Here is a 15832-nt window from a genome sequence, read left to right on the forward strand (position 1 = left end):
GCATGCATTGACAATATGAGTCCACATGTGTACAATACACAGAGACCTGCAGAAAGACATGCACTGAATGTTGTGGGAACACTTAGAATATACATATATTCTATGATGTCAAAAATATTCATATGTATTTTAGGAATTTAAAAGGTTATACCAATAATACTAATAATCTGAAAAAATGTGTGTGACATTTCTTGGACAGAACCAAGTTGGTCCCCATGTGTTTTTTCTTCTCACCAGTTGAATCCTGACACTTCAGTGACTGATAGAGTTGTTTAACAATTTCAAAGTCTTTGCATTTGACGTCCGACAGCCTCCAGAAATCAATCTGTGAGAGCGCTAACAACATTGCCAAACGCTTCATTTTCCAAACACCCACTATGGCCAATAATATTTCAGTTGTCTAACTCTTTTGACAGAGGAGACAATGAGACGTGGAGACTAACGCCACAAGCAGCTCTCTGAGTAGCTCTCATTTAGACAGATTCTCTCAAAAACATGTTCACTTTCCGTTTATGAGCAGAAAAGCTAGTATTCAGCTTTTTTAATTGCCCTTTATGAATGTAACGCTATTGATGCGTAGTTTTAATAGCCACAATTATCCTGACGATCTATCTACTCTGAATAATCATATGAGGCAGTTTGCTGAAGTTAATTATTTGATAATACAAATATTCAAATTAATTCTATGTCAATTTTAATTATTGTGAGCATTTAGCTTTAGCCACAATGCCATTAACATAGAATTACCTTTCAATTAATCTAATAAACACTGCAATACCACTAAAGGCTTTTACCCTTTCTTACTATGCCTACATGTTAGATCCCAAATTTAGGGAAATTCACAAATGTGAAAACATGTGCGTTGCCTTGTTTGTTTACTTTGTTCAGTGGTGAGGGGGTGGACAGACTATTATTTGAGATTTCATAAACCGAATAGATTGTTGTTCACAGTCACTGCAGCTTCATAATGCGTGTGTAGGTGGAACAAATAACTCAGAGAAGGAAATTAATGGGAAAAGAACAAAATCCAAAGAGTGGATAGACTTTGGAAACGAGTGAGATCTCTTGTCAGAGCTGAGCGCTCACAAAGAAAAGTCAAGCGGCTGTCAGTTTCCAAGAGCGGACGAGAGAGACAACGCTGACGGTGACAGTGATCAGAGTTGGAAGATAAGAAGATGATACCGGCTGGAAGTAAAGATAGCACTAATATGAAATAACATCACGTACAAAAAAGAACTGACTGTTCCCTGTAAAGAACTACACAATCTATTATGAGTTATCAGCACAGAGAGGGTGTTTTGCCCAGAGATAATTACAATAACAGTACCCAGTGGCAGTGTGATTGCTCCCAGGTGACAATGCAGGTTATTAAATTGTCACGGCGCACCCTGTTTTGGCCGTGCACACACTTGAACTGGCTGCCCACAAGACTGACTCGCAGTTTATCTGCTCCATTTGTTTGACATCTTTACGACATAGCGTATTAACACAACCTAATTTCATCTGGGCCTCAATGTCTTCTCTTGGCTGTCTCATGGAAATCCTTCAGGGTTAGGTTAGGACTGCTGGGACGTTTGTCTCGACCGAATTACACCAAGTGACATTTCTTCCATCCTATCGTGTTTTCCATTTCAAGTTTTTGTGAGGAAAGTGACACATGTACTAAGTTTTTAAAGAAATTAGGTGGCACACATACACCAGCACACACCACAGACGTTGGGAGACTTGTTTACAAAAAATTACACCAGTGATGAAGATAAAAACAATGAAAACAGCACAGTCCCTCCTCTGATCACTTATGGCGAGACAGTGAGAGTTATGCGATCCGTTAACAAAATAAATCAGGGATGAAAAATCAATCAAATTAAGCAACTAATAGCTCCCTTAATGTCTTTGTTTGTGTGCAGATGACACTCCCATCCAGCAATACAACAAGCACCAATCATATTAATTATCCTCCAAATAACAGCTCCCCACTTGTTACAAATGAGTTTTTAAAACTAATAAATTATGATTAAAATGTTTTTTTTTGGACATTAAAAGCATCCCACTCTGTTTTTGGATTGGATGGTAACAACCCCAGTCATTAAATGCAGGTATGAGTGTGTGCATAGTGTAGATTTAGAGTTTGCCATACCTCATTTCCAAATATGATGCACACACGTGTCATAAAAGCCACTGTAAAATCCAGCAGCTATGCAAAAGCAATGTATTTTGTTCAGTGCTGGTGATTTTCTGCAACAGTAAAAAAGACTGTGCAGTTCACCAGCTGGTTCAGGAGCCTTAGGTTTGACTAAATGAGGCTATTTTATAAAAAAAACAATATAGATTAATGCTGGATTGTACAATGTTTCACTCCTCTAATGTTTACCACTAAATCTTAATGTACACTAACTGTCAGGGGGCTGTAGCCCTCAATGGCAGCGATTTTGATTAGCAAATACTCCTGCAAGGCACCGATGCACACATTACAGAACAAACAAAAAAAACATTAATTACTGATACTCACATCTTGCAGGGAGATCATAGCCGCAGGTGATCTTGGCTTTGCCGGTTTCACAGCCATTTAGTGAGTGGCACTCATCATACAGACAGGACCCCGCCGCTTTGTGTATGCAGCCATCGACTGAAACACACATACAGAGAGAAGTTAAGGCCTACCTGAGGAGAAACATGAGAAAAGCAGGTGTGTGACATGTCTCAAACCAGCAGAGCTAATTAGCGGTGTGTGTGCTTTCTAGTGTCAAAACAAACAAGCGTTTACAGGAACGGGACCGAGAACAAGCTGAAAATTATATTCCTGAGGTTGATTCTGGTTACTGAATCTTTACGCTCTAAAATTGTCTCCTGAGCTCTGCATCTCATCTCTGTAGGGAGACTGGTTCTGCCATAGTGCACTGCGCCTGTTGCTGGTAAATATTGACGAGCTTAGGAATTAAATTAGCTGGGCCGGGATCTAATAACGCCTCCACACACGGTGAAAATGAGACTGTTCTTCCCGTAATCCCTCTCCACCGTCAACAGCCATATACAGTGAGATCATTAACTGTATGTTCTGCCCTGTGGTGGAATCTTATATCTGTCCTGTTCTCTGTGGTGAGCCTGTTATGATGTGGATCTGTGTTCTGATTCTGTCGCGCTCCCTGTTGATGTGTGTGTCCTGGTTCTACAGAGACCCCAGGCCTCCCCCGCCCCCCTAAGGTTTTAATTTTACCGGGTTAAGGCCGCGATACACTTGATTGATGGCATGTCTTACACAAGAAGGCAGAGAGATAGAAATCCACATTATCCGTCTCTGAAAGCCTGACATCCCTCCAAGAGCATGTTATCAATCACACTGAAACATTATAAAATCCTCCTCAAGTTGTCCTGTAAAAATCCTCACAAGACATTAGAGGATAACAGAAGCAGTCGGACAAACAGATGCGTCTTTTCTTTGGTTTCTCTGTGTAAAGCTAGCTTTAGCCATCAAAGCTAAAGTGATGGAGAGTTAAGACAGCCTGCAGGATAACCAACGTTTAAATATTCCGAACTGATGAAGGAGAAAAAAAAAGAACTAAGGAGGAGATAAAAAGGAGCGAAATCCAAATTCATATTCCTGATAAAAGACAAAATGTGACTGTAATCACTATTTTCATCTGTAATGTTATAATTACTCACGTACAGTGCCAGGGTGAAAAAAAGTGTGAAAAAAGGCAGAAGATTAGTTATACGCTATCTTCAAAAATGTACTTTGCTTCACATCGTCAACACAGACAAAAGGTCTTTTGATGAGGGATGGTCCTTTTCTGAGCTCCTTTCAATCTCTCAGGGATGAGTCAACGACAACAGCTGGGCGGAAGATTTTCCAGCTCTATCAATCATCTTTAATGGACTGAGGGACAGGCGGTTGACAGAGACGAATCCTGATGGCTTTTCGAAAAAGTAACACGAGTCTGACAGTGATGTGGATACGAGGAGGTATCGCTCTGGTGACAATGAAAGCTACTTAACACAACACAGAGAGGATGTAGTGCTGGCTGTCGGCTTGGCATTTTTATAATATCCACTGTGCAAACAAGATTGTCCATGATCATCAGCCACACTTATTTGCATCATAATTGCTTCTCAACATCTTGCAAACATGGTTTTCTAAATGCACGGACTGAATTGAAAGCTCTATAAGCATGCTTTTCATTTATATACACATAAAGTCACACTCGCATACAACAAAACATTGCCTTTTACTGTTGTGTTACTGCACTGAAATAACAACATTTAAGCACCTAAACGTGTTAAGTGATGCTGCATTTGCAACACTGACAGGCCAGTCAATATTTTTCTAAAGTCTCCATTCCTACTGTCAGTGTTCAGTATTTGCCTATTAAGGTGAATTGATCAGGTTATCCTCAGGCTTCAGCGTTATTAAAGTTTTATGAGTTCATGTGAAGTTCTAATATAGCTGTTTAATTAAAATCTTTAATACTTCATTAATACTTCCTGTTCTTGCTGTCTTATTATATGTATAGTCTTTGCATATGTATTTGTTATAATGCTTTTGCATTATGTATTTGTTTAATGCATCTCTGCATTAAAACCCTTCTGACTTTAGGCTTTCGTGCCTCTGGATATATCGGTCAGAATGTACTTTTTTCCTTCCCAATGTGATATTCAACAAAGGTACCAACAGAAAGTTCACATGAGGGCTGTGATGAATACTGTGGGTTTAAGCAATTTTTAAACATTTCTAAGGCAGGTTCATTCTAAAGGCTGGTGTCCACATCAAGTATTGTTGTTGCAGAAAAGCACTGGGAGCGCCGGGTTGAAGCTCTTGTGGGTGAGAGAAAAAAATACTGCATCTTGGTTTTTGATCGACATTTACTGAGTCTGTGGTAACAGACGGTTGACTACACAGCTAACAACAAGCCGATGATGAGTTCAACAACATTCAGTGTCTGAACGTTCTGCTCCAACAAACGGCCTTTACTGTGTCTGTTATGACAGTTTCTGTCTGTTCAAGCTCAGGATAGAGCAGGCCTCTCTTCTATTTTCTTGGTTACTGGGGTAACAAATGACAAGTATCGTCAAATCTTATATATGATTGGTTGCCTAAAATAACAGCAACAGTGACAACCTCAGCACCTTTTTGAAAAGTTCAGATTTTCAACCAGAAGTGCTCAGAGCTGCTGCACAAAAAAAGCTGAGCATTCTGAAAAAGAAGGCTTTCAGTGCAGCCTTTTTTTGGCCCCATGATACTATGTTATTTGGACACAGCTGGTATTTATTATCTGATATTTTAATCATTAGATTTGAAGAAAACAAGCTCAGAAAAAAAAAAACAATAATGAACCCTGAAGGGTAGTCATATACATCACATGACTTCTGCACCACAGATGAAAACTCTCAATTCTGAATGCTCGGATATCCACAGTCATTTCATTGGCTGATCAAGCAGAATCAATCAGTTGTTAAACACACCATCTGGATTCAGTCTCTCTTTCAGTTATAGTAAATGTGCTTCACTGCACTGGTCAAGCAGAAATGTAAAGACTTGGAAGACTAATCAATACAAAGAATATTTCTCTTTGTATTACTTGTTCCTTGCCGGTATAAAGCAATACCTCATTACAACCTGAAATCATGGCGGAGAGATAGCTCAAGAGCAGGAAAATACTCTCAGAGCTCTTTCAAACAGGTGTAAAGTACACTATGTCTATCTATTCATGATCATATAAAGCCAGCCAGGTTGAATTTAATTATGCCGTCCTCCAGTTTGCAGTTTTTTCCCTCCTAAGAGTCCGTCGCCTAGAAACTTCCTCATCCTCAGAACCAGGCATGGCTGATCTCTTACCTATCCGCACCTTCTGAAACCCAGCGAGCAACAGCACACAGGTTCTGTGTTTTATCTCAGTAGCCAAAGAATAAGATTGCAGATAATAGTTTCAGCTTCCATTTCACTGCTCCTCCTGTTCATGGTTGCGTAAGCTACAGTGACTGTGAAAATCTTTTTTCTTGATGCTACCGAGTGTGTCACTGTTCATCTAGAGTCAGCGACTCCCTACAAGGCTGGAGATTTGTTCGCAGTGCCGGTAACAGGAGAAGAAGATGCTGAAATGATGTGGCTGATTGCCAGAATCTTGGATGCTGCCGCTACAGATTTAATTTACCTGCTTTACTCGGGCCGCTTCACGGAATGGGCGGAGTGCCGCAGATGCATCGTGGGTAGAATGTGTGTGTAATAGCTGTGTGTATGAGCAAGAGATATATAGAGAGAGGTTGGGAAAGGTTTCAAAATGTTCTTTGTAATTTCAAATTCAATCAGAGTGGATAAAAAAAGAAATTGATTGTGAATACATTTTTCCATGTCCAATATTTAGGCTGCTACGAGAAGATCTGAGTTTCCGTAAGCGGAGATATGACCCACATGCAATTTGACCATTAATTTATTTTCTCATTTAAGTGGGATTTGAGCATTATTCCCTGCAGATTCCTACATTATAGATGCCTGCAACAGTACAAAGACAGGCTCAGATTCTCATTAACTAAGAATGGCATTTACATTCACTTCAGAAAGGAGGACATGTCATCTCTCTCTCCTGATACTCTGACTATCATAAACAACTCTGCATTTTGAGCATTTGACAGCAGTTACTTATTCAAAGTATATATCAGGTGTGTAATAAAGTTTTGTTAGCATCCATAGCCCCATGTGTTTGAGTGGCTTCAATGGATCTTGTGAATGCCATTATGTCTGCCTATTACACTCCAATTAGACGCAATAATCATATTCAAATGCTTAAAAGAAAACAGAGTGCCTATCCTGATGATGCGCCTGCATCGCAGCACTGGAAGGTGATCAAAGCGACCTCTCTCTCTCATCTCCAAACTGAAGTCCTAAGAATAACATGTGCCCGGCTCTGTGATCCACAATCGGAGGTTCCCTGTGCCTATATTTCAACTCCTGTTAAGACTTCTTTATGGAGGACATTTCATTTAACAGGCTTAATATTCAGGCAGCGGCATCTGCTTCTGTCCACCCCTCTGCTGGGCTTCCTCAGCCCTCTGTTGAAAAATATAACAGTTAATACCTCATCTATCTCTCCTTGCAGCCTGCCACTGCTTTAGGCTGGGCCTATGTGGGACAAAACATTTATTCATCTTCTCTGAGTGCCTTGCTCAGAGAAAGCTTCCCCGAGCAGCCACTCTAGCAAGTCCGCTCAGCTAATGAAGATAACTTTGAGCAGCGGCTGGACGGCATCCCTCTGAACCCATAATGGGAACAAGGAGAGAGCAGGAGACAGAGGGGGAGCCATATTGAGAGAGACAAAGGAGATGAGTGCGTGTGCGTGTGAGTGTGAGTGTCAGTCTGGAGCAGTTTGAATTAGTTACTCAGCTGTAACCTTGGCTCCTGCCATTGTTGAAGACACCTCTGCCTCGTCCTCTCAAGGCTCCGTTCCCACATGCATTAAGGGACTCAGCAAAGCTCTGCTTACTCTCCCCGGGCTTCTCCCAGGCAGCCCGAAAAACCAAGGGCTTTCAATCGCTCCCTCAGACACAATGAATACCTGCTCTGCTCTCATTACAATACCCTGCTTTTCAGAAATAGTGTCAGCTGCAATTTTCTCTCCTAATTATTTTCCGCTCCTCTGAGGGTTAGGTTCAGGACTGGAGCCAGAGGAGGCAGCACCGGGTGGGCAGGAGGGAGGGAGTGAGGAGGGGTGAGCTGGATTCCACCTGGAAGGATGTGAGGAAGTCTGAATATCAGTCCATAATCTAACAGAGGGGAATAGACACTCATTCATACTGGGGGAGGCCTAAACCTCTTGCCTATGAGGGCATTACCTGCTGATCCACCGAGATCTCAAAGGCCAACACTTCTTGTGGGCAGGTGAGAGGAACTAAAACTTTTATCAATACTCTCTCACGCTGGGAGTTGCAGTTTCCACACAAAACCAAACATATTCCTGAAACTATTAAGCCATATATTCCCCCCTCTCACAACTTTTTTTTTTTTTTAGTATCCATGGCAACAACATATTTCCTCTCTCCTCGCTGCACTTGTCAGAGCTGTACACTGATCAAAGCCCCCTCCACAATTCAGACCTCTGTGATTTACGACACCATTTTCTACCCAACTAATTTCACTGAAGGAGATAATGACATGGATTAGTTGCTAATCAAGTGCCAATCAGAGATCTGGCTGAACTAAATGTCAGGTGGAATATGTTCAAGCCATTGTGGTTACTCCCTCGTGATGCTGGATTATGTGTCCTAATCACAGCAATTTTGGATGCAACAGGAGCCAGACATCGCTCTCTACTGTAACCAAGTTCCCAGGAATCGGATAATAATCTCCATTTTGCCTATAATACCCGGGTAAACATGGGATTTGGACTAATAGAATGCCAGGCAGACATTCACAGATGTTCCTCTCCAGAGTGACATAAACTACCCCAGGCTTACATGACTCACTATTCCCCTGACACTGCTATGTAAGCAGGGACCAGAATAAATGACACAACAATCACAGGTTTCTACTACAACACAGTGGAAACCCTGTTGTTATTATTGCTTTAGTTCAGCCCAAGTTGAAAAATATGTCGGCAAAGATTGGAAGCGTTTTCTCTGAAATTGTGTCAAACCCAACAGGTTACTGCTCTAGCCTTGACTATTATAGGATACTGTGGGCCACAATATCAACTAGAATGGCAATCAGTAGAGCTCATACTTTCTCCAAGGCACAACAATGCCCTTTAATACAATCAGCCTAATCCAATATCAAACTCAGTAGCTAAGCATCACTCTTAATTGACAATTCCCATAACTGTTGAACCCTAATCAACGCTCACCAGATCTAGGATCTGAACCCAACTGTACACACCCATAGATCCTAGGCAACTTAAAACTTTATAGGGGTGTATTCTGGACTAAGACATATCCTCCATCTACGTTTTGTAGAAATAAGTTCAGTAGTTTTTGTGTAATCCTGCCAACAAACCAAACAACCAACAAACAAACAACCACGGACACAAGTGAAAACATATATTACTTGGCAATGGTAATACAATTTTGAGGCTAATTTGTAAATCTGGAAACACAGCAGAAAGTTTGCATACACGGTAGGGTTGGTCGATGTCCACAATGAAACACTGCGACTACTTCTTGTTTGTGAATTTGAAGTTGTGTCTCCCCTCGGACAGCTGTAATGCACAATTTGCCTATTGTCACACTACTGTAGCCAGCTCTGTTGATGTTTCCCACTGTCACTCTAACCCACTGATCTCACACAGACGATCCACATGCTCACATCCCTACCTGGCAAGTGTCAAAACATGTTGTCAAACTATTCAGCGATAACACACTTCTTTTAATTTTCTCTCCCACATATCACATCAACTGTTTTACAAGAACACTGAGGAGCTTTTTTTGTGCTCTCTGGCGGGATGCCTTTAAATCACAGTGTTACGATAGTACAGGGCTTAGTAGTCGGTGATGGTCAGCCATCAGGGATTGACGATGGCATTGCTATCATTTTAACCCTAACACAAACACACAAGTACAAGGAAATATGAAGTGGTGAATAAAAGGTGCCCTTGAGCAATGCGCTTAAACTTGAAGCAGTAGAGTAGCCCACAGGATTGTACTGCATACTTCCAAGCTGTTTATTTTTATGAGTGGCAAGCAGGTCCCTGCTGAAAAAAGAATATGTGCGCTTTAAATTAATGATTAAGAGAAAAACTTAATGACCTAAAAATCTACTCTCGAAGGTAAGTTTAATGAGGCTGCATTTCACCACTTGCAATGAAGCAAAAAGTAAACAGACCCTGGAACAACTTTAAGTTCACTGAACAGATCTTAACCCATTTCAGATAAACTAGATACGAAACAACTGAAGCTTTGATTCAATGTCATAACCTGTTATTTCTACTGTTCCTATTATCGTCTCTTATTTAATATAGTAGATATATCAACATAGCCAGGTTTACTGAAGTTGGTTGGAAACTGAACTTGTTGCTACATTCAAAGTGACACTGTGATTCTCAGATCGCGTCATAGTCAGAGTTTATTTCAGTGTACCATAACACATAGACACTTGTGTTACTTTCCAACTATTTAAAAGATAGTTGTGCTAATGTTACCATGGTAGCCAGTTAACCTCTCTGTGCTGCATTTTATGCCATATGTTGCTCTGTTGATCATGCTGAGACTATCCTGCTAGTGTTCAGCTCACTGTAGACACATTTAATGAGGAAAATTAATTATTTTAACAATTCTTAAGAATATTTTTTATGTGAGAGCTCAAAATACGTATATTATACATTCATGCCTGTATTCATACTACTTGAAAAACACTACCAAAAAAAAAACTACAGCTGGGTTTGTGAAGCACAGTCTTTATGCTGTTGTTCCCAGGGCCATAAAGGAATGCCAGGTTAGGTTACCACGGCTCATCTGACACTGTCGTTGGAAACCTGGAGTCTGACAGCTGCGGACAACTCGGTGCCGAACCCCAGCCGTGCTGAACTCTCTGGGACAACAGTGGCGGCACCGACCCTCACATTTAAAGATGTTATTTTAACTCCTCTGTCTTGTTGTTGCAGCGTTCCCTGTCTAAGGTAGTGGAGTCACTATGTGGAGAAACTGAATTACGATGTCTGCATTCTTCACATGACAGTGGTGCTGCCCATTCTTCTTAAAAGCAACTCTGTTTTGGCAACTAAATTCGCCTGCACTGTGGCTGTCAAATACATGCTTCAAAATGTTGTTTCTCTCTGTGTAACTAATAAATTTTTTGAATCGTTGATCCCATTTTGAATCCCAAATCTCCCTAAACAGAGCCCAGACACTGACTATCTACAGACACGAGTTTCACTTTAAACTCCACATACATCTTTGTAAAAAAAAAAAAAAGTGTACTGAGTTGATAGGACATGGAGTATCAACAAAGGATTATCCAAATTAGGTGTGACAAGCTGCCCAGTGTGGTTTCCAGGTCTCTTTTGTAGTTTGCATGCCTTGGCTATAATGATTTGGATTCCCTCACAACACTGGGAAACTGTACAGATAACAATTGACATGCATGCACAATGTTCTCAGCTTTAAAGTGACAGTTCACCCGAAAAGCTAAGATACACATTTACATTTTCTTCTACATCTTCTACATCTAGATCGTTTTTGTGTGAGTTATCCAGTTTAGGAGGTATCGGCTGTAGAGATGTCTGCCTTCATTCAAATATAAGAACAGGCAGCACTCAGTTTGTATTGCTCAAAATGCCAAGAACTGTTCTTTTGAACTGGGCTTTATGCTTGCTATAATGACATGACTGGCTCAATAGCTGTCATCATACAGGTGTCCAGCAAGTGTATTATCAAGGTACCACTGTGAGCAGCGTCTTTCATGACATCATTCCTGTCACGTTTAATATGGTCAACATTGTCGCAATATCAGGAACCGTGACTACAGATCCTTACAGGATGTCATCCTGCCCCATAACAATGACCATTTGTGTGTTCTTCTACTCTTGCTAGGTCTCAAAACTTTCTTTCATTTCTGTGTGTGAGGTGCCCTAATAATCACAGATGCACACAAACCTCTTCTTACAGCTTCCTCTCCCTCCTTCAATATCACACTCATTTTTCACCTTTGACTCCTCATCCAGTCTCTTATTATAAACAAGCACTCTGTCAATGTGGCTATTATCGCCTCTTCTCCTAGGCTAGATTACCTTTGGCACCCCAGTTTTACTATTACCTCCACTGTAAAGAGAGGGGAGTGAAGGAGAGTGTCAATACAGTATGGTAGGAGAGACTCTCAGATCTTTCACATCCAGCAAAACCCAAGTGCTGTGTGTGTGTGTGTGTGTGTGTGTGTGTGTGTGTGTGTGTGTGTGTGTGTGTGCGTGCGTGCGTGAGTTGGTTTAATACACACACACATGTCTCTGTGTATCTTATATGGGCTTGCAGAGTAAACTTGGTGATTGAAGCTTCTGTAAAAAACAGCTTGACACCTGAATGTAAATAAAAATTACCATTTAACTTCCATGTCTTTCATGTAATAATTGCTATGAGTTAAATTGTTTATGAAATTAAACACATTGGTTCTTTGGGTTGCTGGGTGGAATCAAAGCATTTGTGAACAACTTGAGGCAATATTAACAAGAACAACATGACATGTAGTTAATTCCTCCCTGTAAGGGATTCTGACTTCAAAGAGCTAGGCATGGCAGGGGTTTACCACAGCCGTGCATCTCTGGTACAAAGGTAGTCAACATGTAACCCACCAACACCTGGAAGCATTTTTCCTATCAATAAGCTTGCCACCTATCGCAGCGGGTGAGGAGCTAATCAGCTGCCAGGGAGGATAACACGAAATATGCTTTGTCCTAAAATCAAAGTACAGTCCCGCTGCTGACCAGTAAGGGCTCCCCTTAGACTAGATCAAGAGTCAGATCCAGGTGTGAATTACTGATTTGAAACATCATGTTTTTACTTAACATTAATGGAGACCTTCCACTTCACTATATTGCCTCATGCAGTCATTCTTGTTTTTAGTGTGTTATTAGGACTATATTAATGATAGGAAGCTGAATCAAACAAACACATCGTCTCTTTGTTCATCTTAACAAAATACAGCCGGCTCTCCTCAGATGAGGGACTGTTTGGAATCAATACAAGACACACACACACATTTTCATCCAGACATAATTAAATGTCGCCTCCTGAAGAAATTGCCCCCTTCGAGAAGCCGGGCTAATAAGGGACACGGTAATGTTGAGAAAACATGGCTGGAAAACACAACCCCCAGAGCGGATCCTGGACTATTTCATCATAAATTACTTCCCTGGACAAAGTTCATCCTTGAGTCACCCAGGAGAGCTTGCTGCATGATGGTAAAGGATGGCTTTTTGAAGAACAAACTGGCTAGAGGTGAAAGTTGGAACAGAAGCGCTTTGTTCAATGCATACACAACAGCGGACGGGACTAGACAAATGCATGTAATTATTGAGCAATCTGACTAGCGAGCTGGGGAGGCTGGGGAGGAGAGAGAGAAAGCAAGCATGGCTGCTGCTTCAGCTTCGCCGATCTCCAGGCCAAACTCTCTGGCAAGTATGTAATTGCGGAAATGAAGAAAGATGGAGCCATTCAATGAAAGGCCACTGCCTTGGATTAAAATGCATGAACAGCTGTTGCTATTATGCATGGTTCTTTGGGTTTGCTGGTGCAAGGCACTTCTTCAGCAAAGCCTACAACCTTGTTCAATACATTAACATTTGCAATCTAGCACACGAGGCATGTCAAAACCACAGATCTATAGAATTAAAAGGTCATCATAGTTTTGTGTTTCTTAATCATTACCTTGTTTTACCTCTGAAAAAAGAAGCTGTGGAATTTTACAATTCATACACAAGTGACGATAAAGTGAATATAATATACTATAATATATAGCAGGACTGGGATCATCATGTTCATATCAGGATTTTTGGGAATCAGGAAATTGAAATTTCTATTGCTGTGAACCAGATGAGATAATCATAAAGGCAACAGTAAAACCAAATAGCAGTTTTATAATGATGCTATTTGCTTTTGACTTGTTGGTGCTTAAACTAAGTATACTAGCCTACAGCATTAACATCCAAGCTTTTACTCCACTCGTTCTCCTCACTCCTTCTACCCTCCTTTACCCCAAAACCGGCGTAAATCCGATCCAATGCTGTGTGTTTTACATTTCATATTCATGCATATTTAGATTTACAAGATCAAGCATCAACATTTGCCAAAGTCTCTTAGAGCTTGTGGTAATATTCATTACGCTCTTGCTGAACTGTGCATGTGCAAAATGCTTGTGGTTTGTATGGTGTATGGTGTGTTGCTGATAATTTTTTCTACGGTGGAAGTCATTCAAAGCAGTGTAAAATTAAAGTTCTGTTCCTCATTTGTTTCATTACAGTTACATCTACTTTTTTCTGTATTTTACCTTGTACTTCAGGACAATGGGTCAATAGGTTGCCTTTATTGAATTCCCTTATGATTAAATACTTGCAGCTCAAGAGTTTATTGTGATACAGTAAAAGTACACAGCAAAGTACATGTCTGTGTTTAGAGCTAATACTAGAAATATCTTTATTGGAGGAGGAGTGTAATTTGGTTTCTGCAAAGTTAAACTTTTTTTTCCACTATCATTAATAAGTAGTTAATTTATGATTAATGAAACTTCATAAACAACGCAATGTTTTATAAACCATAAAACCAACCACCAATATTAAGTAACTGTTCATTATAAAATTGCAACTGGTGTTCATAAACCATTACAAATGCTTAATACATTATTTATAAGTCATTTAATTGTTTGGTTACAGCGAAATAACTATTAGTTGAATTGACTATAATTTATCATTAATTAATAATAGTTATTATAAAGTGTTACCAATAACTCAGCAATATCAATGCTCTACATTTTTAAGATAAGACAGACACATATGCATTATTATGTAATACATATATCAAGAGAAAGCAGCTCCTCCAGCCCCACTGTGCAGCAATAAATAAAACAATATATAAATTATATAATGTTGCAATCTAACATTAGAATATGCAAGATATACTCCAAGCACTGGACTAACGTATTCTCTGTTTGTCTTTTCATACTTCATAGTTCTTCTATGGAGCTACAACCTGAAAACATTTCATGTGCATAGCCCGATTTCAAGATGTACAAAACTTAAATTAATGTAAGCGTTTCATCATAAACACCACTGTGATGTCTGGAAGAAGCCATGAGTATTAAGGTTAAGCCTCAAAATCAATACAAACATAGGTAAGTGTTTCTCTTTTTCTTTCAGAGGGAGATTACCAGAGTTCTCCTGATGATTATCCGTTTTTCCAATACTGTGAAAATGTAAACAGATACTTAAAAGCAATGAAATGGAATAAAATCAGTGAGAGCTAATGCTGGGTACAAATCATTATTTGTCTTTTAATGTTCCTCAAGTCAAGGTGTCTTTGAAATGAGTGGATTTTGCGTTCTCCACAGAGTTAAATGTTGACTTTAGAGGTATGAAAGTCTTAATTATTGTATTAAAGTTTGAACTCAAAACATATTAAGTTCTCAAGTGTTTCTCAACAATTGTTCTGATTGCTTTTTGCATCCAAAACAAATACATAATTATAGAGCTTTCCTTCACTGTAACCCATAATTCAGGGTAATCAAAACACTTGTCAAAAAAAGCCCCAGTGGGCCTCGTTGTTATAAAATCATTACCCCTCTGTAATTCAAAGTAAGCAAACAAAGAGAAACAGGCCACAGGGGCCAGGACTTGCGATAGCCAGCGTGGAATCCTCTCCAGTGATTTATCTGACGGGCCCTGACAACTTTCTTGCAGAATCCCAAAGTGTCCTATCTACTAATTGAGCCTGTGTCAGCGCAGGGGAGATTAAGCGTCTGCAGCTGCCCACTGAAACGTCTTCCCCAGGCCCAGCTGTGAGACACAAATCAAAGACCTCAGCACTGAGACAAACCGGCACAACACAAAGCTCACCTCCGTAAGAACACAAAGCTCAGCAGTAATGTCGTGCCATGATTACTTATTTGGTAAATATCTTCAGTATAATGCCTGTTAACCAAATCCGATGAATTCTTACACTTCACTGATGATTCAAATCAACTGTACTCATATACCGAGTAATGCACAAGAATACGTGCTTTTGCTTTAAAGATCAACGAGCCCAACTGCGGCACTCGTGCTCCGCTCCCTTTTGGGTCAAACAATGCATCAATGCTTGGCACACTGTTCATAGACTTCACTTATAAACATGCCTATGATTTGCCTCTCGACTCCTTGTCCTTCATAAATGG

The 15832-nt window shown here is 40.2% G+C and overlaps 1 protein-coding gene across 5 annotated transcripts in view; it reads right to left on the reverse strand.

The window, feature by feature from the left end:
- The window catches only part of macrod2 (mono-ADP ribosylhydrolase 2), a 432655-nt gene that overhangs the window by 252177 nt on the left and 164646 nt on the right, over positions 1–15832 (reverse strand). For all 5 annotated transcript variants that reach the window (XM_030442624.1, XM_030442623.1, XM_030442621.1 and 2 more), the window contains exon 5: positions 2510–2626. In XM_030442624.1, coding sequence (XP_030298484.1) covers positions 2510–2626 — 117 coding nt within the window. The remainder of the gene's footprint in view (positions 1–2509; positions 2627–15832) is intronic.

This window comes from Sparus aurata, chromosome 15, assembly GCF_900880675.1.
Source record: "Sparus aurata chromosome 15, fSpaAur1.1, whole genome shotgun sequence".
In the NCBI taxonomy this organism is placed as follows: Eukaryota; Metazoa; Chordata; class Actinopteri; order Spariformes; family Sparidae; genus Sparus; species Sparus aurata.